We start from the raw sequence: 25,045 nt of genomic DNA, 5'->3' as shown, positions 1-25,045 counted from the left end.
CTCCACCGCTGACCCCCAGCATTACCAAGCTATTTCTGGAACCCCCACTCATCTTTGCTTGCTGGAGGCGATGACGTGGCAGGAACTAATTTAGTCCTTTCATAACGCCACATTAGGCTAATATAAACTTTATTTGCCGCCAACCCCCCCCCCCCGCACTCTTCTCCCTTTTTTTCATCTCCAAGCCCCCAATTTCCCTCCAGCCGGTCTCATCCCACTGCTGCTAGCGGGGGCCCTCCCGTGCCAGCCCCCCCAGCCGCAGCTCGCTGAGGGAAGGCAGCAGGGAGCTGCCCTGAGGAGCGGGGCCACCCGGCCGCCATCACAGCCCGCCCCCTCCCCTCAGCCCCTTCCCTCCCCGCCCACCACCAACGGCCCGCGGCGCTCGCAGCCCGCGCGGGGCCACTGCGCATGCTCAGAGCCGCCGGGAAGGGGAGGGGGCACAAGGCGGAGGGGAGGGCGCAGCCGGCGGCGCGCATGCGCGGGATGCGGCGCGGGGGTTTGAACTGCGGGCGGTTGGAGCGGGCGCTTGGCGGCAGGTAATGGCGGCGGGGGGCTGTAGCCATGGCAACGGGGCCCTGCGGCCTGCGCCCGCTTCTCCCCCAGCGGGCCCGGGCCCGGCCCGGCCTCCCGGGGTGCGGCGGGGGCCCGGGGGTGCTGGGCGGGGGGTGCTGCGGGAAGGCCCTGTCAGGTTGTTGTGGGCGCTGGCGGCGTCCTGCTTCCTGCCCAGCCCCTCTGCTGGAACTGCTGCGCGAGGGGAAAGGCGTTGTGAGGGTGCTGAGGGGCTCTGAGGGTCTGCATACGGCAGCTGGCGCCTCGTAGCTCAGGCCTCCTCCTGACCGGTGGCTCGGGATGCGAGCAGGGTGCCGGGGCACTTGGGGCGAAGCCACCACCAGCAGCTTTCACTGCTTCAAAGCGTCTCAGTTAGTGTCCGTCACCTCCCTGCGTCTCTGGGAGCTGTGATTGCCTTGGTGGTGTCATTTGAACCGAGGCTACACAGCTCTCCTGGAGCTGGTAGATTTCATTTGTAAACATGAGCGCCTTGTGTATATCTTGGAAGGTATCATGGTACTGTAGAAGAGATCTTGACATAGCTAGCCAGAAATTTGGTTTTGCTATACTAATCACAGAAGTTTGTGACAAACAAAGCTAAAGGAAAACAGGGAAGGTTCTAACACCTTGAGTAAGTGAGAGCTGAAGAGGAGCGTGAGTTGAAAATCCTTCTGTTTTCTTGTGATGGGAAAGCTGGGAAGCAAAAGCAATTGCTCCAGCAGCTCAGGAGCATGCACGTGCACTCTGCAAAACCCAGGAACTTGTAGCAGCATTTCACATTTGGGGGGTAAAAGGTTGATTTCTCTAACATATAGAGAAAATGTCACTTTTCATGATAGTATTTCAGCTAGGGCTAGGCAGTTTGACAGTATTGGTAGCTCTTGTGCTTCACTTGGAAATTTACCAAAATATATATTTTTTTAAATCTTAGCTGGTAGGTAGAAATAGATTACATAGGAATCTAACCCTGTAAAATAGGAAGAAAAGTGTTTTTATGGTCCTGTAAAATCTCTGCATTACCCCACAGAAAACTGTGACCTGTTGACTGATTACATTGACGTATACAGCACAAGTAGTAGATCTGATAAAGAATAAAATAGACGGCAAAGAAAACTGCTGATTGCATACTGTTGGCTTTCTGGTTATGTTAATTTGGATCAAAATACTATGTAAAATTTTATCAGACAAATTTTATTTTGAAAGGAGTTGGTTTTAGTTCTTACTTTTGATTTTTTTCTTCCCTATGTTAATGTAAGAGAGAATTGAATTTCTCAATTTGTAACACAACTGTATGTACAACTTCTGAACATATTGTCTGATCTTTTAGGGGCAGACAGCTCTAAATGACTTGCTGTGAAGTTACTCTGTTGCCTTATGCGGGATCCCTCTAGTCTGTTTGTCAGAAAAATAATTTTTTTCTTTTGCAGGGGACTGTCTCTCTGATGTTCTTCATCAGTTGGAGGATGATCTGTTTTCTTCCATCGTTGTAATGAGGGACTGGAACTCATGTGACGAATGAAATTCTCCAGTCTCAGCTGGCAGTCTGAAAAAAATGCAGCGAAGACAGAGTTCTAAGCACTCAAAGCATGTTCACGATAGTAATCAAACTGATCTCTCTGCATGGCGAAAAGAAAGGAGTATTGATACTGAAAAAACTGTACAAAATCAGCAGTCTCCAAGTGACGACAGCGAGCACAACTCCCTTGAGAAAGCTTTGAGATTCTTTGAGAAAGGTAAGAGGACAGTTTTAAGGAAAAACTTTGATCCTTTGAAAGGATCATCAATTTCTTTAAAATAACAATAAAAAATCAAATTTCACCTGCCGTTTTCTCTCTTCTAATATCTGAGCTTTGTGGTAACTCCTTAGTGTCTTGAAAGCTTTTCTTCTTTCTATTGCTATGTGAAGAACCCAACAAGATGGACTATATATAGGAAAAGTTCAGAAAAGTTTAAAAGAGTTCAATATCAGTTCACAACTTGTTTCATCACTGTTTGTCATCTATTTTTTTTCCCCTAGTTCAAGACCGGGTTTCTCTGAAAAAGAGTGAAGTTTTGCAGAAACATTTGTCTACTGTGGAAAGCATTGGCCTGCAAAGAGGGTTGCCCCCTGAAGCATTTGATACGTTACTAACCGTGGCACTCAGTGGCAAACTTGGTAAAATGCTTGCATACTGCTAGCATGTCTTCTGTGAACTTCTCCTTGCCCTCTAATCAAACCTGCTTGAGATAATGTGTTTATGGCAACTGTATTGTTAGGCAATTTAGCATAAAATTAATCTTTCTGGCATGCTCACTGTAAACTGAGTTCATGCTAAAAATAACTTCAGTTCTTGTTACAGGTGAGTGATACTTGGGAAGAATATTATGGCTTGTTACAAAGCTTTTTTGAAAAGCTTATTTCCTTTGTTCTTAATTGCAGATCTTTAAAGGCTTGAAGCGTGTCCTTAGCAACCATTATATTTTTTTCTTCTTGTAACTATTTGCATAGGTTTCTTCTTCCCAGGATCAAAATAATTGAACAAACTGTCATAGTTGTATTGTGAAACTTGATAAAATTAGTGTCATACTAGCAATCAGTTCATGCTGCTCCCTTTGAAATGGTGGCCACCACTTAAATTTTGAAACTAACAAAATATTCAATTAAAAAAAAATTAAACCTTTCACTTACTCTAATCTAAGAGGATCTTACAGGATTCTTTCCCCACTATGCAAGCAATATAGTTCTTTTCTTGGTTTAAATTTGTTGGCTTATCTCCAAGACACTAATCTGCCAATATTTGGCTGACAATCACATGCTCTTTTGGTGAAGTAATTGGTTGTTAATATTACTACAAATCTGTGTTACTTTTGGTTGTCTTGCCAAGAATCTAAAGGCTATTTCAGTACTGGAATAATACATATGCCATTTTCTTTAACCTGGAAAGAAATATTTCTCATATTTTTTAGAGGCATAGATAAGTCCCTACTGGTTTCTTGTGCGCTGTTCGCGTAAGCAATAAAGCTCTGAATAATCTTGTCCAGAGGGGATTTTAACCTGAACTGCAAAACCGTGTCAAAGAACCTGGTTTGTGAGCAGCATCCAATTTTAAAATGTTTGTTTTCCAGCTGATACAGTGAATACTCGTTTACTGAAGAGCTTAGTTCCAGCCTCAGTAATACCAGAAACTTCTGTTGTTTCATCTGTATCTTGGCTCTGCGTCAGCAAATGCACAGGCAGCATCCAGGTAACTTCATAAGTGTTGGCAGTAGTTACTGCTTTGGCACGGGAATGATGAGGACAGGTTATGTGGAGGAAGCAGAAAACCTGGGGTTTGACGTATGAGGTTCTTGCTTAAGCTGCTGCTTTTTAGAAAGACTGGCAGAGACACCTGTACGTGACAAGGCAGTGGAAGCTGAGGAACACCTCAGGATTGTGAGTGGGAATTTGCACAGTTACAGAACAGGCAGGTTCTCTGGTGGAGAAAACTCTCCTAAGGAATTCATTTCTGTGAATTACTTGAGCTGTGTGAGGCATTATTCACCCACCTCAGCTAGGTTATCACCTAAGTTCTGTGTGCCTTGGCCATGGCATCATGATTTAAGATTAGTGAAATGGTCTTTTTGGTCTTCATGTAGATGACTGAAAAGTTTACATCATATTTTGGGGTTAGCATGCGTTTGGAACAGAGCTGCTTTTTCTCTTACAGCGTGGAAGTTGGAGCTCTTCTCAGGCTTATCTTGTAGCTATGTGGTTGCCTTTGAGTGTCCTTTAACGATGATGTCTCTTAAGCTGGCTAGTGACTGGTCTGTCTTGGTTTTGTCTATTACTTGATGTAAGATGACTTTTTTTCTGTCTGCAGCTGCTTTTTCTAAGATGGCTGATCACAATGTTTGACTTCATTGATCACAAGGAACAACTTCATGCCCTTTATGGCTTCTTCTTTTCCTTCCTTCATGATGACAAGTTGGTAAGGAGAAGCGAAGAATACACAGAATTCACAAAATAAACCTAAATGTTCATTAGTAGTGTGTGTATTAATGCTAAAATTTGTCTGAGCTGTATATTAGAGACGATTTTATGATGGAATTATTTTCTTTTTTTCTTTTTGTGTTCTAAGATTGCTGGATAATTCAGATTTGGAAATGGGGAAATACTGTTGGATCATTTTAGTTTGAGTACTGTGATCTGTTTGTTTAAACGTGTTTCCAAGCATTGACACTCTGTAACATCTGAACAGATAGACAGTATTTTTCATGTAAATTCCTCAGAGATGCTGTGACTCTGCAGTGCCTGGAATTACCTTTGATGTGACATGTCAGCAGGTGTAGTCCTCTGCCCCTGAGAAGAAACTGACTTGCATACCTTGGGCAAAAAGAAAAAACCTTTAGGAGCAATGTTTATTGAATGATTAAAAACTCAAAATCCTGTTCTACTTAATTCCTTTGAAACGTAGCTTAAAAGAGAGCAAATAGTCAGGAGTTTTGTGCTATATGATATCTGTAAAATCTGGGCGCTGGAATATTGAAATAGTTAGATTCAATTCAGATTAAGGTCCACTTGGCAGTCATGTTAGATAGGTACGAAATTGTTGATATTCTTTCAGTTCAGAATATTTTGTGGTTAAGACATAGACTCCCAAAGTTCTGAGCTATGTTTCCTGCAAAGTTTTGGATGGGTTAATGTTAGTTATAATCTTTTTCCATAAAACTGGATTTAAGTTCTATAGTGTATTCAGGCATGATAGGCCAATTGCAGAAAATGCAGCTGAACCCAATTTAAGACCCTTGCAGCCTCATCTGAAGTTAGAAGCTCTAATAAAGTATTTTGATTCAAGGGTATCTTTGCTTTGGAAAATGTTATTGCCCTTTCACTGCCGATCTCTGAAATATCTAGATCATGCTCCCCAAAACAAGACCAAAGCTCATCGAATAGCTTTATTACTATAAGGACAGCTTGTAATGTAGGTAATGTATCTAATTAAAATTGATGTAAGTGACATGTGAAAACAGGCTGCTTGCTACGAGAAGTAAGGTATGCTCTGCCCCAGTGGGGATGCCATGATGACTTGAGGCAGCCAACTGAATGAAGCAATATTAGCTTGTGAAGCCTTTCTGGGAGGGTGTCGCTTTCGGTGTACCGTAGTTAGCAGTCTGCATCGGCAGGGTAGCTCACTGCTGCTTTTTCTTTGTAGTGCCCCTATGCCTGCCACCTGCTCTACCTGCTGACCAGGAAAGAAAATGGTAAGTCTATCCAATTGTGTGAGTTAAAATATCCTTTTGATTCTTCTGTTTCGTGGTGCTGCCATTTCTTCCAAGGAAGCTAATACAATGAGTAGGCAATACGGCGCTTTTAAGGCGAGGAAGCCTAAGTGGCAGTTCAGTTGGATTTGTGTAATACATTCTGAATCGGAAACCTGTATTAGCACAGAAATAAGACTAACTGTTTCTGCTTGTTTTGTCATGACTTCCTACAATAAAAGTGATATTTCATTTTCTCTTGAATGTTAAGTAATGTTTTTTTTAAACTCATGATGTTCTTAACTGTTTTTCCAGTCAAGCCTTTTCGAGTCAGGAGACTGCTTGACCTCCAAGCAAAAACGGCAAGTTCATTTCTAATTTTGTAGAGTTTGAACAATGGTTAATGTTGCAGCTTATAAGTGTTCTTACAAGGTGGAGGAGAGGCTAGCAGCTCAGGATGGGTTTAGACTTGGAAATGTAGGTTGTGGTCTTTGTAACATCTGAGCTGGTATATCTTGCATGTGCATCTTGAATTCTCATGTGTTAATTTGTGAGCGCGTGCAATGACATGAAAAAAAACACTTTTATGTTTTATAGATAGATATGGTGAAATCTCTGAAGTAAAGAGCAGCTTCTTTTAATTTTTCTATTACTTTCTTTAATTTTACTCTTCCTTTTTCAAGCAGTATTAAAAATGACTGGGAAATAAAAAATTGTATAGGATCCTGCTGCCTTTTCTGTAAGGAAAAAAATATAATCACTAATAGTAAGTTCTAAGTTGCTAGAGAAATATAGATGGAGCTATGTACTTAGAGTAACACATTTTTTGGAGCATTTAGTCAGTGGAGAACTGTATTTTTAATGGTTTTGATTGATAAATTTCTTTTTATTAGAGTTATGATTGCAGAAAGTTCTTTCTTCAATCCCCTCCCTATGCTGTTCTCCTTGACAATTTCTCTTTTGCTCATTGTGCATCTCTGGTTACTTACTGACATGTACTTCTAAAAGCTTTTAGTAATCCCTTTTTTTTCTTTATGAATATAGTCTTAAATATTTATATTAAAAACATAACATGCCATACATGTTGTTACTTGTTCTGTTATTTGACAGGGAATGCAGCCTCATTTGCAGGCTCTGCTATCACTTTACAAGCTCTTCTGTCCTGAGCTCGTGAACATAACCCTTCCTGGGAAGAGTAAGGTAAGGAGTTAGATTTAATCTACTTGGAACTGGTATTTATGACAGTATTTGTGATGAGCTTTCTGTTTAAACAATAGCATGATTAAGCGGTGAAGATGAATTCTATTGCCTCTTTTCACTGAGTAAAATCAGGTTTAGATGAGGATTCCTTGCCTTGCATTTTTTTCTCTTCGTCACTCTGAGATGATTTGGAATGGAACGATCTTCCTTTATCCTTATGAGGATTACCTATATCCTCCTGTTGATGTGCTTGCTGGTTTTAACTGTTTTCACACACATCACTGATGTTTACTGGAATAGAAACTGGTCTTTCTGTCACTTTATCCTCGCTTGGCTTCTTGTATACATGCCTGATTTATGTTTACAGACTTACTTCAAGAATTCAGAGGCTCCATGGAAAGCGGCAATCAACACTGTAAGGCGAAGAAACCAGGCAAATTCTCCAGTGTCCCAAGCACTGTGTTTAGGCACAGCTCAACCTCAGTCACGTAAAAGAGTAGGTTATGGGCCTCAAGACTCTAGAATCATAAAATCATTTAGGTTGGAAAAGACCTCTAAGATCATCAAGTCCAACCATTAACTAGTGCTGCCAAGTTCTACCACTAAACCATGTCCCTCAGCACCGCCGTATTTGCATGTCTTTTAAATACCTTCAGGGGTGGTGAGTCAGCCACTTCCCTGGGCAGCCTGTTCCGATTCTTCATAACCCTTTCAGTGAATAAATGTTTTTCCAATATCCAACCTAAACCTCCCCTGGTGCCAGAAGGTGCCGAACAGCTATTTTCATGTTGATTAACGGCAAGTAATGAGAGCTGGGCTTTATTTCGGCACTGGGAAGGATGGGATAGCTATATGGAAACAGCGTTCCCCTTATAATGAAAGCCTAGATGCCTTTTTTGTTCAAAGTGGAGTCTTTATGGGAATGTTGGTCACAAGTGTACTTGTTTGCACTGGAAACTGAGTCACTGCTGTTCATTTGTGTTTCTTTTCTACAGAAATGGAATACCCAGTTGATTGTACCTGTAAGCAGTGCCAACGCACAAAATTTAGTAGGGAACAGGGAAAAGAACTGTGTTGATCTATACAGTACAATTGAATCCTTTCCAGTGGAGCAGCTGCAGACCTTTACCCAGCTCCTAGAAAATATCCATTGTTTAGAGGTGAGTGGCAGGAAGATCTCAGCAAGCTCGCTGAAGGATTTGGAGAGATAAAATGATTTTTGTCTACACCCTGTTTATATGTGAATAGCACGTGGGTTACCTAATTCTGACAAAGCATCTAGTCCTACCTGAGGGTGGTGAGTGTGAGTCCTGGAGATGTTCTCATTGTCAGTAAAAGGGTTGGACAATTCTGATAGCATGAGGTTCTCTAGCACTTTTTAGACTTAAACACAGAATAACTGTTTTTCTTGTTTGTTTTTTTTCTTTTCTTGCAGTTTCCTTCCCAGATGGGTTCAGTGTTAGCAAACCCGTTATTGCTTCACTACATGAATTGCATCAAAGATGAATCTATTTACCTGAGGCTCTACTATTGGATGGGACAGACTCTTCAGGAAGGTAGGAACTTAACATAACCACCATAGCGTGGTATGGAGGTAAAGACTGAACTTTTCACCATTCAGTAATGGCACTTTACTATTTAGATTTATAGTGGTAATCATATAGCATTAAAAGAAATACTGGGGAAGAGCTGAATTTTGCTTCTAATTGTGCTTATTCTTGCTGTACTTGTGTTCAAATGCAGTCTTCTCTCCTGTTTAGAGTGTACCTGGTGTGTGGTTGAGAATAACCAATATGAACAAGAATTCAAGGACTTCCTGGAAATTATCTACAAGGCAGAGTGTTTCTTGCAGGTGAGTGCCTATTTTGTGGAAACCAAAGATTTCATGAATTCTTCCCTTAGAGTGCATTTGGGACTTACATGTTTCCTGTAGTATCTCTTAAAAATTGCAGTGTCTCAGATAGAATAATAAAAGAATAATAAAAATACATTTTTCAGTAGTGAGTCAATATTCTGGACATGGCCCTGGTTTCTGCAGGAATGAAATTTTGAGTGTCCTGGAGAATTGCATGTCAGGAAGCAGGTGTAAGCCTCTTCCTTTTCCAGGGTGAATTGAGCATGGCAAAGTTCAGGCACGTGAGATGAATTTTTGAATGTTCACCTTCTGCTCTATAGGAAGGATTTTCTTCTTGTGAGGAGTTCCTGTGCAGGAGCCTTCCTCTCTGGGATGGCTTGTGCTGCCGATCACAAATCCTCAGACTCGTGAGTTGGATCCCCCTCAGCAGCTTCTCTGGTATGGGTTGCAGATCCTTTGGGTAAAGTTGGGCAGTGTCTGGTCTTGGGGGAAATAATTTGTGCTCAGATATCATGCTGCTTTCTTGTTTATTTCAGAAATGAAATCACAGATCTGTGATCCCCTGGCACAGCTCTTTTTCACATCCTCACTTTATTTTAAGGTAATTTAAGTGAGTACAGCGGCTGTTTACTTCTAGTTGGTACTGTTATTTGCACTTGTATAAGATACAACAATCTGACGGGTTGTACAGGAGACTTCTTTTGGGGGAGTCTGTGCTGAAGTGAGGGTAAAATATGAATTTATGATGTAACTTCTTGGGGAATTTGGGTGCCTTCAAGATATTTGACTATTTTCATATCTCATATTCATATATTCATATCAAATATTCATATATGAATATTTGATATTTTTTGACTGAAATTAAGCAGAGGCACTGGATTTAAAAAGAACTATGTAATAGTACACAAGACAATAGTTGTTTTTTATTGCAATTTTAAGTCACTATTTGAAGCTTGCATTCTCCATCAAAAAATATGTAATGTATACATTTGGTTTAAGGGGATAATGCAATTATCTAACTGTTCTTTGCGGTCCTCTTCATATGTTTCCTTGTGTGCCTCAATTCTCATGGCATTTTTTGTTTAGTATCATTCACTTACGTAAATCGTCAATAACCTGTTTTCTTTTTGACTCTTACAGTGCAGTGTTCTTGAGTGTTTGAAAGAGCTGTTGCAGAACTGGCTAAACCGGCATGTGGTTCAGCTGGATTCAGGGTCTGACAATCAATTCCATTCTCTGTAAGTTTGTCCAAAATTGAATGTAATATGGTGTTTTGTACACTGTTCACAAGTGTATTTAGATACGCCTGTTTACCTATCATGAAGACCAGTCAGTAATGCCGTAATGTTTCTGCTATATTGCAAGCTACCTTGCCAATCCTGCTCTTCACTCTTGATTTAAAAATATTTCTATTGACACTGAAAAGTCCAAAGTCAAGATTCTTGTAACACTGACAGCTGGGTCCTGTTTGTAATAATGTTGGTAACAATGTACTACTGGATATATTCAAGACCAAATGCATGTTGCTGAATGCTTGAGGGTGGTGGGGCAGAAGGATAACTTCTAGTTTCTTTTTTACCATGTTTCCTCTTTAGCATTTTTGCAGAGGTGTATGCACTAATGTTGTCTGTCTGCTACTGCAGGAATACCACCCTTTCTGGACTAGTGAATGGGATAGCTGAACTAATCCACTTTGTTGGATGGATCTCTACTGTTGCATTGCGTTTAGAAAACAATTGTACCTTCTTGTTGTACTTCATCCTGGACTTCTATGAAATTGTATGTATTCCATTTGTTTTGGCTTTCAAAATCCCATTTCCCTGAGGCCGATTGCATTTTTTTCAGCTATAGTATGGAATCACCTTCCTTGTTATAGTTTACAGAACTTTGTGATTAAATGCCAGAATGTTCCAAATAGCTGCTAGATCTACAAGTGATAACCACTGCTGTTGCATCCCTAGGCAGAAATAAATATGTTACCAGTGAGTACTTGCTCTTAATTAAGGCAGAATTGCATTGCATATGGAGAAGTAAAAATATGGTATAACATAGCAGATGATGCTTTTTTAATACTAATTGTAGAAAAGAATATTTAGTTCAATTTCAGACAGTGTATCCTGACTTGTTCCCTATGTCCCTTTAAAAAAATCAGTATCTTTTTCCCCAGTTTATGCTATAGATAAAGCAGTGTCAAATAGGCATAAGCCTACTCTCTAGTTTCCCTAAATCAACTCTGTAGATGTGTTTACAGCAATGTGAACTCTAGCCATGCTGCTCCTACAATTTGGATGAAATTATGAAGCGTTAACAAAGCAGTGATAGTGCTGGGAACTACTTGTAACTAAAATGTCCATTAAAAATGCACAAAACTAACAGGCAACAACGTTTGAGTAAGATAGTGTGTTTAAAATAAGTAAATGATCATTTTATGGGAATATACCAAGAATCATCTACCCTTAGGTTATTGGTGTTCTAGCACGCAACTAAGATGTTTTTATTTACACTTTGCTTATGTATTCAGAACTCTTCTATTGTATAGAGATTTCTAAAATCACGCAGCTGGGATATGAAGTAAAGAGTCTAAATGTCTGAAAATACCAGTAACTCGATTACATACAGATATCTACCTATACCTTATGTGGTATTTGCTGTACCAAGGACAAGAGGAAATGTGAAGGCCTCACAAATAATTTTTGGTGAAACATTTGTTATGATATTGGAGCAGAGGAACCTTAAAACAATTGTGCCTAATTGAATAAAATTTAAGTAGTATCCGTTTTCTGGCTGTTGGGCTGTCACAGCTTAATTGCCTATGACCTGAGTTGTAGTTACTAGGTAGGCATCTTAGCACACTAATCTTCTGAGAACAATGCACATCTTCCTGAAGAGAAGTGTAACAGCCTGTGCTTGGGAATATTAATGTGGCTAAGCAATAGAGGACAGTAATGTGCAGAGTTACAGCAATCTTGCTTTCTATTATTTATCCATACTTTAAGACTGTCATTTTAGCTGAAGATCTTATTAAATCTGCAGAAATTTTAAAATGCCTTTTTTACTTGAAGCTCAACCTTAAATTCTAAATTAGCCTGATAATAAACTTGTGTTTTATGTCCATATCATCTTTTCTTAGAGCAAAGCTTTATCATGTGGTCATGAAATTCCAGCAAGGTCAAAAAGAAAGAATGAATTTCCCAATTGGCTTGCTATTATCAGCAAACTTAGGCTAGGAACAAGGTCTGATCAAGTGTAAGCTGAGCTACATACTTAGGAATAATCCAAAAAAAAAAATCAGAGTTCACAAAAAAAAAAAAGGAAGGATCTGGATAAATTTGACCCAGAAAGTAAGCAAATAGCAACATAATGGTATACCCAAAACTGTTGAAATATACTGGGACGTGAGCTGATGAATGTCTTGTACTGAGAAGGAAACAAATAGAGTTGCTTCACCCTGGTCTTAGCTCCTAGATGAAGTTGATAGAACTGGCTGGAATGTAGTATCACACTCTTTTGCTCTTAAGTGTTTGGGGGTTTGTGAATAGCAGTAATAATATTCCTAGATTTGCTTTGTTTTTGCAGGTGTGTGACATGTATCTGAAGTACAATCTGCCTCTGTTGATAATGCCTCCTGCTGGAGTTTTCTATCCAGCATTGCTTAGCATGGATTCTGTCAGCTTGAATCATCTCTGCTACATTATGTACAGGTACTACAAATGGTGTGGGTTGTAGGGAATCCTCTCGTCTTCTGTTTTGATCTTTTGGAAATGAAATTACTTTGTAAAACCTGAATTTGAGATCTATACTTTCTCTTACTGTATAAGGCAAAGGTGAAATGTTCCAGCTGTGCCAAGTGTTCTTGATACAGTATTTTATAGCTGTAGTTCATATTCTTTTTTCCACTCTGTTATTCCAAATGGCAAGATTCTGACCTCTTTCCTTTTATTATTTCCATATCTCTGGTAGGTGAATGAAGGAGCTTGCATATTTTCAGAGAATTTAAGTCACCTAGCAAGAAAGAGCTGGAATCTTTCGTAGTTAACCATTAAACTTCTCAGTCTTGTGCTCTGACCACCAGACTTAAGCTTTTCCTTGCAAATTCTGTAATGTGCTGAGTAGGAAGCACTTCTGCCACCCCCCAACCCTGTGGGAATTTGGGACTGCCTTGTGCTGCCTGCAGGTCCAAAGACAGCACTGTTTAGCTCTCAGCAGGATCCACCAACATGTCTGCTGTTCTTGGCCTTGTTAGTTCCAGTGGCTGCATCTGAGAAGAAGAGTAGCCAATTGCTGACAGCTGGCGTAGGGCTCTCCATGTGGTTATTCCTCTAAGGAGTCTGCAGGGTAATTAACATGACAAGATGGTCCCTGGGAAATGAGAGGAGCTAGTGCTCATTATATAGAACGACTGTCAAGTTGCGTTACTTCCAGTGACTTCCGTTTCTCTGCTTAGTGAATGAAAGTCTCCCTTCTTAAAGATATACAGCACTTTTCTGCTGATTTCAACCCTGTATGCCATTCTTGCATATACCCTTTATGAAGGTTACTGTACCAGGTAAGCTGGTCATGTGCTCATCCAAGACACGAATCTTATCAGGTTTGTCCACCCTTCCCCAGCAAAAACATGTCAAGTGATTAAGTCTCTTTGAATTAATTTTCCTGTCTTTCTTTTTAAAAGTAGAGGAAAGTTTGACGGTCTCTCTTGTTGAGAAGAAAAGTTTTCTTAATATCCTCTGTAAACATTCTTCCAGTATTTGTCAGCACTGGTAGGTCGTAAAATTTTCAGACATCTAACTTCCTCTTTTGTTTGTTTTTTGAGGTATCGAGCCAACTTGGTAGCTGCAAAAGAAAATGAGCTGAATAAAAAGGTATCTGCTGTGTGCTAGAATGGGCCTTAGTAAGGAACTGGGTTGAATGGAGGGAAGGTGTTTTGATAGCACTCTTGTAAGGACTGGAAAGAACACAACGGCTTTGAAGATGCTATTTATTGATTTTTATTTTCTTGTCCCTCAGAAAACGCAGCAATTCAAATTCAGTAGCCAGACATACCAAGAATACAACCAGTACGTAATAGCTATGGTGGGTTGTCTGTGGACATCCAGTGCGTTCCAGAAGGATGATCATCCTCAGGGTGTTCGTCTGGATGAAGAATTGCTGAAGAAAACTGGAGTGCAGGAATTCAAAAACAGCTTTAACATTGTCTACCACCCAGCTATGATGGGCTATGCCATCCTCTTCCTGCAGCAGGTAATGGTGTAGGCTAATACCCAGGCCTTTGGCAGCACCAGGTGTTCTGTATTGACAGTTTCTCTAGAGAAGTGTCTCTGAGTGAGTAAAGTCTACTCAGTGTCTGGGTAAAACAGTTCTAGATGTGAATTTGTGCTTATCATTTTAAGGATAGAACTAAAATAGTCGATTTTCTCATTATTTAGCTAATTCAGTAAAAGCTTTCCAATAGTATGTTCTGCCTTACAGAAATACAGCGCATGACCTAAACTTTTAAACTTCTGCACATGAAGAAATGCATAGTTAAGTTGTATTCAGGTGCCCATAGGAGAACTTTTAGCAGAATACATTTTGAGAATTACTTATTAAAAAGAAATACAAGTAGCTATTTCAAGTACAGAAGTAGGATAACAAGGTGTATTGTATTGTCCAATGAGTTCTGCTAGTAGTTGAATTCCAAGTGCTTTTGTGTTTGGTGCAGCTACTGAACAGTGGAGGGAGCAGCTTACCAGAGTTGTTACTGTTCAAGATGTGCATGCTGCTCTGAGAAAATTAGCTTTTGTAGGCTATCCAAGAGGTGCACAAAGCTGCCATTTTGTTACAAGGATTGCTGGCAGACAGCAAGGATGCTCTTGGAATGAAACCTAGGAAATCTGATGTGAAAGGTGAAAGAATGCTGGTTAGGAACGCTTACAAATCTGCCTTGGTTTATATGCTTAGTGTCTCGAATCTAGGTACTTTGTAACTGCTGACTTAAACTCAAGTTTTGCCTTTGCCAGAAGAAACTATTTTATTTTTGTTAAATACAACGTTTCTTTGGTCCTTCTGCTGTTATAGCAGAATTAGTTTTTCATATCTTTTGTCTAGGTCCTTTTTGCTCTGATGCTTCCTGATACTGCCTTGTAGCTTTTGTAAGTTTAAAAAAAAGCCTGGAGATTTCTTGCATTCTTCCCATTGCAGCACCAAGAAAGAGATTTTGCTTAGTAGCTACCACTGATGTATATTAAGACAAGAGAAAATATTTACCTGCAGTTCCATCTTCTCTTGAACACTTCATTGCTGAGCGCCAGAGGGCACTGCTCTGCAGCACACTGTGAGAACATGAGCAGTAAACTAAATGTCAGTATGTTCTCTGCTCGTGCTCTGTCTCATTGTTGGGAATTATCTGTCTAATGTTTTGAAGGGATGGCTTTTACTCTGTGGAGATACAGTTGCTAAGGGTATCTGTACATATTCTCTGTTGCTATCCAGTAGTGTTGCAGCACAGGGCAAGGCTGTCTCCCCCTTGTCTTGCCATTTGTTTTTTGGCCAAGTATAATGCTGGAAGCTCGTTCTGAAATATGATTAAATATCTTTGAATTTCTTTGCGCACCTACAGTTCCTGATTTAGGAGGGGACTAAGCAGAGGCTCAGTACTGGATGTACTTTTTTTTTTATCTGACTTGACGTTGTTTTTATTTCCTCTCATTAAGGCCTGTCCAGATGATACCACCTTCAACTTCAGTTTAATTAAGGTAAGATTTCTTGTTTCAGTGAAAACAGGCAATTTTTGGTAGACAAGAGCAGAATGAGGTGGTAGTATTCACCTATAAAAATTTTGAAAATTCCAGCTCTACTTAGGTTCTGTCTTTCAACAGGGCCAAACATGAGCACATCAACATTTGAGAAAGTATGTATGTAGCCAACTGTGGTTAGTGATCTGAGACTTTTATATATTTCCTCCAGGAGTCAGTGCAGTATCAGGACAAGTCTGTTTTCTTTGCAGACTGCAGAAAAAAAATGTTTTGGTGTACTCAAAGCAGAATTCCTATTATCAATGAATTTAATATTAAATTTCTGAGGTGAATGCGTAGCTTTTTTTACAGCTTTGAACAGGGGTCCTCCCCTGAGCAATTGCTGTGGCATTTTGTTCCCTTTCCTGTATCAAAGTGTACATGAAGCCTGATCTGGAAGAATCACTCAGTGTTGGAAGGAAGACTTCAATATCCATGTTCATTTGATCTTTGATGTCTCTGTTGTTGATTCAATAGACTTTGCTCTCTTAGAATTAGGATTTATAAATCTCTTCAGTACTAAAAAAGATCACAATTTGTCATACTTATCATGATTTGTCAAGCTAAGAACATCTAATACATAAGTGAAAAGTTTGGGTGTCTGAGTCCAGGATGGGACCCCTGTATACCTGTGGGTATTTGTGGACTAGGATGGTTGTTGTCAAACTGTGGCAGGTGATAGTTGGAGACCTTTTCAGATTGGTTCAAGAAAGACAAAGCTATGCCTTGCACCTCTGATTGTTCTTTCTTTTTGTAGGGAAAGAAGTGGAACTGGTATCTGGAGTATCTCTACGCACAAGGTTTAAAAGGCCTGAAGCTCTTTGTTGAAAGCAGCATCAATCGTGTTTCCCAGGCCTCTCAAAATAAAGCAGGGAATGTGGAAGTGTAACTCTGGGACTCATTGGAGCCTTTTTATCTTCTGGAACAGGAAAGCAGAATATAATGGACTGTGTCACTAATCCTTCCTCAGTGGAAAGAAACAGAGCAATTACCCTTGCCTGCATTTTCTTACTGGCATCTGTGTTAGGAAAGTGAAGATACAGAAGGAATGCTTGGGCTGGCTTGGTTCACTAACACTGATCACTATTTCTCCCTGCTGAACTTATTTGGTCTGAGGCTGCTGAGCTCATATGCTATGTAACATCCTTGTTTTTCTTTGTTGGAATATCTGCTTTGATTGAGGAACAAACGTTCCGCATTTTAAACTGCACGAAGCACTGCTCCTTCAAATACCTAGGGTTGATCCGTGACCTCCTTTGCCTTCCTTGACAGCAAGAGAAACAGTTTAATCCGCCTTTCAGGGATACTGTGTATATACTGGGCTGAAGGACTACAAGCTTCCCCATTCCCTGTTGTACCATATACATACTGGCTCTTAACAGGGTGGCCACCCTGTTCTTCCTGAACTTCATTTTCATTATTAAGGTTCCAGAAGAGACATTCTTGATAACTTTGCTTATAATTCTCTTTTAATTTAGCTGGAAAACTTTGTGCTCAGTTCATGGTTTATTGATAATTTGAGCATCTGAGCAGTGTTGCCACCTGTTCTCTATTTTCTATTAATAAGTTCATATGTGGCTTGCCTTTTTGTTTTTAGCTCTGTACATGTTGTATATTACATGTGTACATATGTATAATTTATATTCTGTAAAAATTCTTCCAACACATAATTTTGAAAGAAGTGCTAAAAAATGTATCTTCTGTCACTTTGTTTTAACACTGAGTAGAAGTGGGGAGAAGCTGAACACGGGTCTTCAACAATTGAGTGAACGTTGTCTCTCTGCTGTGAAATGAAGTTGTAAATGCTCAACAGGTGGGATAATATACTGAATTTTGCATTGTGAATCTGTACTTTGATCCAGTAAAGGAATTACATCAGTCCTGAGTGACTCCAGAGCCACTAAGGATGTGTGTTGGTTTCTTCATTGTCTCAAAATCAGACTGCTTCTAGGTTTTGTAGCCTATTGATTTTTTTTAAGTTCAACTAGGTGATCTGATTTATATACGTGTGTGTGTGCATATATTTTTTTCTCCAGACAATAAGAAAATCTTTTACTGAAGACTGTGAAAGAAAGAGACTTGCAAAGAGATCTCCTCAGAATCAAGTATTACCCTTTCTCATCTGGCTGCACTATTCCAGCTAGTGTAAGTGCTGCTTGCTTAGTTTTCTGTCAAGAGAAACGTATTTTCAGAAGTCCTGATTACTTTCTCATGATAGTGGAAACTCAACAGTTTAGAAACTCTTCCAAGTCAATATGTTTCAAGAGGGGGTGCTAACGTAACTAGTTATCTCCATTAGAAGCTGTGACTGTAGTTTTGGACCAGCTCAGCTTGGTGGTTTGTGCTTCTCCCAACACTCACCTCCCAACACCACTGTCTGGCAGTCCCTATCGTAGTGTCACTTGTTAGTTACACTCCTGGAGGGTTTTATGTTCCTGTTTCAGCTAAGGATTAAAGGAGGAGAGCTACAGTCCTTAGCTGAGTAAAAGAGGAGAGTTAGCAGTCCTTGGCTGTTTTTTTTTTAATTTCTATGTTAAAGAGTCTTCTTTTCAGAAAGGTATTAGAAATGTCAGCACTTACACTGGGAGGCCTGTGTACTACACTTCTTAGAGACAGCTCAGTCCCTTGCCTTTGTCCTTCATGGAAGCCTGGTCAACATCTGAAGATAATTGTATTTTTGCATTGTTAACTGGGATACTGTTTAGGAATAGGCCTGGAGGGCTTGAGAGCCCTGGGAAAAATTGGGAGGCTCAGTTCTAAGTCAGTGTATGGCAGGCTGATTCAGTGGGGAAGGGAACAAATAGAACATCTCCAAGTAGCACTTAGATCTAGCCAAGAAGAAAGACTACTTGTTACCTGAGTGCTCTCAGGAGTTTGTGGAAGGAGCAGAGCTCTGTAGTGTTCCGGTGAGACTGGAAGGTGCCAGAGGCTTCATTTCCTTTGTGAAAGGTGCCTAAGTTCTTAAGAATGTGTGATGCATGTAAATGTATTTAAAGATGCTTATAGCAGAATGCTATATGATATGCTGAATGTTGTATAGTTATTGGTCCCTGAGATCAGTTTTTCCTTGAGCTTGGTGTTTGCTTCAGAAATGACAAAATCATGTTAGGAAAGACTATCGTTGCATGACCAGGTTTTTGATTTGAGTCTAAACAAACTGTGTACAATTTTGTTATTTGAGTTCACAGGATGGACATTTACAGGTGCAAAAGAAAAGTAACAGGGCAAATAACTTTCCTTTAATGGCAGCTTTGTCAGTAAAGACAGTAAAAACAGCTGTTTAAAATCCTTTCCGTGTAGCAGTGATAGGCCTAGTGCTACTGGCATTTGAGATGACTTAGCGTCTCAATGCCTTGGTCATTCTTTTCTTTCACATCTGGACTTTTCTTTTCTAGACATCTGATTTTTTGTCTGCTAACATTCCACTTGCATGGAAGAATGGGCCTTTTAGGGAGAAAAGCGCTGCTGTATCTCTCTTTTTCCCCACTCTTTCTTTACGATCTATCTACCAAGGTAAATTTTGCAGACAATTTTCTGTTACAAGCATATACTCAAAGTCTCGGCTGACCATAGCATCTGCTGTGAGGACTACAACGGAGAGAGTCAAGCCCTATCAATTTCCTGGTAAGTGACAAAAGAAATCAGAGGTTTGTCTCTAGTGCCTTTTTCTGCCTGTTGTAAGGTGCGTGTTGTATGTATGCACCGTGAAAGAATACTAGCAACAACCGTCTTGTGGTACTGTTTGATAGGAAGAATGCAGGATGAAAAGTTTAAGCTTCGTGTTCAACTTTCTAGTGGCCTGCTTAGCTGCTTCTAAAAAGGGATCTCTTTCCCTTTAGAAAAATCTCTGAGTGGGTACCAGATAAGGGTTTCAGAGTACAGAGGGCCAGAGCCTTGTCTGAAGTAAGCAGGCTTAGCTCCACCGCTTCCTAATGGCGCCATGGTGAGTTGCACCAGCTGAACATCTGGTCCACAGTTCACAGAACCAATGCCATTAACTCCTCCCCTGTCAGATGCGTTGGCCTGAGTATTATGTATCTGAAAATGCAAATGCCTCGGGCTCAAGTTAGGCTGAATTCCTTTTCTGAAGCTATGTTTGCTTTGTGTTTCTATTAATCAAGATTTTATTTTGTAGGAAGAGAAGCATTTGTACATCTTTATGCATCAGGAAGTGTTGTCCTTTCAGAAAGAGTCAACTTGCTCTGAAAGAGTTAACAATTTCAACCTGTTTTCAGCTGGAATGAGGAAACTGGTTCCTCTGTGTCCCTGCTTTCTATTCTCTTGTTGGCCTACTTCCCTCTGCTTGCATTTTGCATTCCTAATGCCATGAATAAATCAGGACCCAAGGATTTAGAAGGTGGTACAGCTGTAGCCACTCAGAAAATTCAACCTCTGAGGCTTGTATTGCAGCTCTTACAACTGCCAATATGTACGTTTCTGAATCCTGCTAGTAGCATTTAACTGGTACCAAAAATAAAATTTGCTTCTGCATCCTTTTCCAATAACGTGTAAGCGTTTGTACTTCTACTCAGCCTCTCCTTACTTAGCTTCCTTTGTCTCCAAGTTAAAGCTCAGTTATAAGTGCAGGGCAATCTCCTCCTGGCCACGGTGACAAAAGGGTTTATCACAAATCTTTACCCAGAGGACAAAAGAATAGGGAAACTGAGGACTCTGACCTGGCTAAGAGTTCATCTTCTCTACAGCATCCGAGCACAGTGAAACTCCTCTCTCTGGCTATGATCCCAGATCCTCTGATAACTTGTCATTAATAATGCACACTGGCCTGCTTTTATTTGTAGTGCTGTGGTTCCTGAGGGAGTGTGTGAGGGAGCTCTTTATATGCTTTTTAGTCAGAAGATGCGTCCAGTCTGGGAGAACAACAACAACAGGTATTGGTAACAAGCTTGCTCTGGAAATCTCCAAATATTTAATTCCGGGAAAGCTGATTTCTGTTTTACTAACGGTCCCTCGTTATGGCTCTGCTTTTCAGAGTAAAAGTAGTGATTCTGGTCTGATGTTGGTTTGATTTTCCCAAATTTTGCTTTTGACTTAGAAGGTCATAAGATCATAGAGTCATGTGGTTTTATACACAGGATTCCTACTAGAGCTGTCAAGATAGGCACTGAAGTAAATATATTGGTGGCTTTAGTAAAGAGCATGCCTTGTGATACTGCTTTATTTCTCTCCTTCTCAATTTCCTGTCTTTATGAGTAAGAAGTCTTCACAGCAGAGGGCAAGATATTTTTAAAAATGCCTTAGTATGGAGTCTAAGTTCCATTTGCAAGCTCACTACAGTCCTGCACCAATATAGGTTCAAATAGTCAGTCCTCAAAAAAAGCTGCAGGTACCTTACACAGGCTCAAAATACTATTTTAACCTTGGCAGCATGCAGAAATCTGTAGGCTTAAATGTGATCCCATTCTGCAGCCTAATGAATTAACATTCATCAACCGAGCTTTGGTACCTATCAGAAATGTGACACAAAATGGGCTGTTCTAGTGCCGGCTAGGAGGTGGGATACGAAAGGCACGAGAACACGGCCAAGTGCCTGAGCCTCAGGCACTGGGTTTGGATGCAGATTGGAACAGATACTTCTGAAAATTTTATCGTCTGTCTAAATCGTTTGGGCTCTTCCCTTAAGGAACAGCGGTAAGCTTTGTGTGTGCGTATAAATATATTTTTAGTCTGTAAGCTGCTTCCTCGTACCTTTTGACTCTCTTTCCTCCAATACCTGTACTGCCTGTAAGTCCTGAGGGTGATCTCCCCAGGAAGAGGTTTCTCTTTGCAGGTTTTTTATCTCTCTTTAGACTTCCCAGGCCTGCAACATTCCCACTGTGGCTCATTGTGCACGGATCACTAAGCGGTTTCCTTTCTCTCAGGGCACCTCTGTTCTGTGTCTAAGTGAATCTTCAGCAGCTCTTGCGTGATCTCCTTCCTGCTCCTTTGTGTGCAGAGCCCAGTAAATAGGGAGGGGGGATGGAAAGCATAGCATAAACGTGTTGACAGCCTTTGAAGAACAAAAAAGCCCCTGAAAACTGCTTGCCTGCCTTCCCTCTCTCTCTCCCCTTCATGTTTTTTTGCATTCTTTTCTATCATTTTCTCCTTTGTCTCTTTCTTCCTCTCTTCATCCTTCCCTCAAGTTCTTTTTCTCTCTTCTTGACACCCAGCGCTTATTCTTTCGGTGCTCGCTGCTCTGGAAAGCTTTCCTCTCTCCCTGCGGCCTTTCTCCCTTCTCATTCGGGCAGGACTGTCTCAGTCCCCATTGCAGGAACGAACAAGAAGGGGGATTCGTTCTGTCTCTGAGTGCGCGTCAGCTGCCTGCCTGTATCGGTTCCCTCCCTATTCTTCTTCCTCACCCCAGGTGTCATGCTTTTAGAAACTATCCTGCTGTTTTTCTGAACACTTTAGGCAGCGTAGAGTCTGTGCTTGGAAGGTTTCTGTGCTCATTGATGCTAGCGAAGGAGTTCGTTATTTACTTGACATCAGTTATTTAAACAGACGAAGGAGCAATGCGGTATGATTTCTGGGTAACCGTTCTTAGGTTCGTCTCAAGCTGAATTTAGAGCCCCTGGTTCTAGTTTTATTGAAAAAAAGGCTCTTTGTGCTCTACTCCCAGGCATGCTTGGCTGTCTAACGTGCCGGAATTGACAGGCAGCTCTGTCCCTTTGTGCGGGATCTGTTCCTCTTGGCTTTCGCTCTGCAGGTAGGCGCAGCACAACCACTCTCATCAATGATCCTGCATCAAAAGCATGTTACTGTTGTTTTGATACGTACGGCTGTGGCAAAATTCAGCCTCGTCTGTCATTTCAATTAGGCGGAGACCCAGATGAGGGAGCCCTGCATCTCAGGAAAGCAGGGCTGTAGGCTCTCGGGAAGAGGCAGGATTTCTTGGAGCCATAAGGGTGTTTTCCCTGCTCGCAAGCCTTTCACCAAACCCTTCTTCAGCAGCAGGATCCACAAGTACATTGTCAGTGTTTGGCTCTTGGGGAAATGCTCTTTGTCTGTTCCTATTCTTCTTTAAGCAAGCGTGCATGTTCATTTACACCCTTGGTCACTGTTTAGCTGTCTCTTTGTTACAGGTGTCTGTGGTTGGGAAGCTGTCAGGGTGTTTATGATTTGTTCCTGCATGTAGGAACTTCATGGCCTCCAACAGCTTCTCCAGCCCTAGGTTGGGAATTAAGCCCCATCGGGCTCCACCAGCAGCTTCTCCACACAAAATATCACGCGGGTGCCTTGTCAGAGGTAACTTGAAAAAATTCCCTGTGCTTTGTGAAAGGCAAAGATGGGTTGAACACAGGCACATGAATGTGCTCTAATCTACTGTCTTCCTTGCTGCTGCGGCATTGTGCTTCCCGCAGCCTTGCTTCGCTTTGTATTCTCTGTGTTTAAGTACTGCTCTTTATGAGGAATTTCGGAGAATTTATTCCTCACTAGTGAATTGTAATCTCCCTTACACAATCCACTCTGTAGGTTCCTAGATAAAGCATCACTCTCTAAAATACTTTAGTCGGGATAAATCATGACCCCAAACTTCTCTGTCACTCTAATATTCTAAATCAGTCCATTTCTCTGTAGGCAATCTGAATCAGCATCACTTACCTGGATGGCTTCTAGACCTCTCCAGACCACTTGGTGTAACAGGTGCTTCCTAGGCTGCGTAGTATATGCTTGGCTCAAATAAAGGGGTTATCTGGGTGAGTTAGCGTATCTGAGGAACAGTTTCGGGTTAGCTGAATAAAAAATAAATTCTTGAAAGAGCAGTACCTAGCTCTTGCACAGTGCTTTCATCAGTAGATCCCGAAGCACACAGGAAACGCTGCTTACGATTGTTAGTCCCAGCTCAGAGATCAGGAGGCAGGGAGAAGGTTTTGAGATCTGTCCTCCCTGACTCAGCAGCCCAACGGCACAGCTACAAACGCAGATGGCTTCTGATCTCCAGCCTGATATTTCATTAAAGTAGGTGGGAGCCAAAGAAGAATATGTGAATTTTGAAGAGGGTCTTAGGTTTCAGTAGTAATAAAACAAAGGGAAAATACTTAAAACTACTACGGAAACATGGGAGTAGGAACAGACATCTGTTTTGAGGATATTGCTTTTAGTGGGAAGAAGGATTATTTTGAATGAACTTTGTCTAATAAAAATTATGAGTGGAAAGAAATTCTGAGTTTTACTTGGGGAAATAATAATAAAAAAGCTTACAGAGGATGGTAACAGCATTTCCTCTTCCACACAAGAGGGAAAATGTTCCTTTTCTTTCAGGAGATGTGAGATTTCAGAGGAAGGAAGACGTAGAGTTTGAGGAGAGTGAGCGAGCACACATTTCTAGAAGCAATTCGGAGATGAGGGATGTTTTAGAAGAGGGATTTAACAAGTGGGGGGTTATGGGAAGCAAAATAGTGAAAATAATAACCTTGAACTATATCAACATCTGAAGTACCCTGCTGAAAATGTGGATGCTAGAACTTCGGTTAGTGTTTTGACTGGCTGGTAACACAAGTACTTAGTGTTAGGGAAGTTCCATCTTGCGAGTGATTCAGCCAAATTAATATTGATTTTGAATAAAGAGCTAGTAGTAAAGGCTTTGGGGTCACACCAGACACAGCTCTTATTTCTAGCTTTAAAAAAAATTCAAGCTAAAAACAGTGTTAATAGATCTCCATAGAGCTCAATTTTCACCAGTCATTTTCAGCAAATGCATTTGTATTCAGGGCGTTCGGTATTTCGTGGCTTTGTATATTTAGTCCGTGTGGCTGATTCCGATTTCACAAGTGTAAATCAGAATCTGTTTCAATGATTTAAATTGATTTACACTTCAGCATTTTAAATGGAGTGTTACTGGTATAAATCAGAATCTGATTTCACTTTTGTGCTCATGTCTTATAAAATCCACCTCAAATTTATCTATTGTATGTTTGTACGTTTTATTTAGCATTGCGCACATGTCCCTTCGGAGAGGTGGAGGTTTCTAATTTTGCTAACAAGGTACACCTTTGCCATTTAGTAGGACATGAATGTCTGAAATGTCCTGTTGGGAAAGGCGTGTGGTAGGTACCAATGTGTCTTCTGGAAGCTGGGTTCTTGGAGTTCCTTGAGAGATTTTTTTGGGGGGCTGATATGCAGAACTTAAAGCACACCAAATTGAGCATTTCTTTTCATAAATTTAGCATTTCTTCTCATAAATTTTCCCATACACTCTATACAGTTGTAGTGCTGATATGAAAGCCTGTGTTTATGGCAAATCAGAGTTTGTCTCCTTGATTTCCTCTGAGTTCTGAATTGCTGGGCTGTTTGTCCTCGTTATGTCCTTAAAGCACAAGGTACTTGGGGGACCTAGGACGATGCTCCCAGCCATAGAAGCAAGTCTTTCACCAGAGATTCTGGTTTGTCTCAAAATTTAAGTTAAACTGACACATGAGATTTTCTCCCGCTGCATTTTGCCGTCCCTAAACTATCA

The 25,045-nt window shown here is 40.7% G+C and overlaps 1 protein-coding gene across 2 annotated transcripts; it reads left to right on the top strand.

Moving 5' to 3' along the window:
- Nucleotides 1-380: 380 nt before the first annotated feature.
- CENPI (centromere protein I) lies at nt 381-17,491 on the top strand. Of its 2 annotated transcripts, none has more exons than XM_083797858.1 (21): nt 381-536; nt 1,977-2,282; nt 2,567-2,704; nt 3,655-3,773; nt 4,389-4,496; nt 5,721-5,769; nt 6,082-6,128; nt 6,877-6,966; nt 7,334-7,462; nt 7,962-8,126; nt 8,402-8,522; nt 8,727-8,818; nt 9,142-9,259; nt 9,358-9,422; nt 9,962-10,059; nt 10,465-10,600; nt 12,398-12,522; nt 13,632-13,680; nt 13,826-14,059; nt 15,511-15,552; nt 16,349-17,491. In XM_083797858.1, exons 2-21 carry the CDS (start codon nt 2,102-2,104, stop codon nt 16,478-16,480), a joined length of 2,238 nt encoding a protein of 745 aa, XP_083653984.1. In that variant the 5' UTR covers nt 381-536; nt 1,977-2,101; the 3' UTR covers nt 16,481-17,491. The 2 variants fall into 2 exon arrangements, with proteins under 2 accessions (XP_083653984.1, XP_083653985.1); XM_083797859.1 differs by lacking the exon at nt 381-536 and adding an exon at nt 610-632.
- The last annotated feature ends 7,554 nt before the right edge of the window (nt 17,492-25,045 follow it).

This window comes from Anser anser, assembly GCF_964211835.1.
Source record: "Anser anser genome assembly, chromosome: 13".
Taxonomy (NCBI): domain Eukaryota; kingdom Metazoa; phylum Chordata; class Aves; order Anseriformes; family Anatidae; genus Anser; species Anser anser.
This window is presented reverse-complemented; position numbering and strand designations above follow the sequence as displayed.

Bases quoted from the DNA above. Each gene is read 5' to 3' on its own strand.
- CENPI (XM_083797858.1), top strand. From the start codon at position 2,102: ATGCAGCGAAGACAGAGTTCTAAGCACTCAAAGCATGTTCACGATAGT. The intron at 2,283-2,566 runs GTAAGAGGACAG...TTTTTCCCCTAG, and splicing joins TTTGAGATTCTTTGAGAAAG to TTCAAGACCGGGTTTCTCTG. The intron at 5,770-6,081 runs GTAAGTCTATCC...CTGTTTTTCCAG, and splicing joins GCTGACCAGGAAAGAAAATG to TCAAGCCTTTTCGAGTCAGG.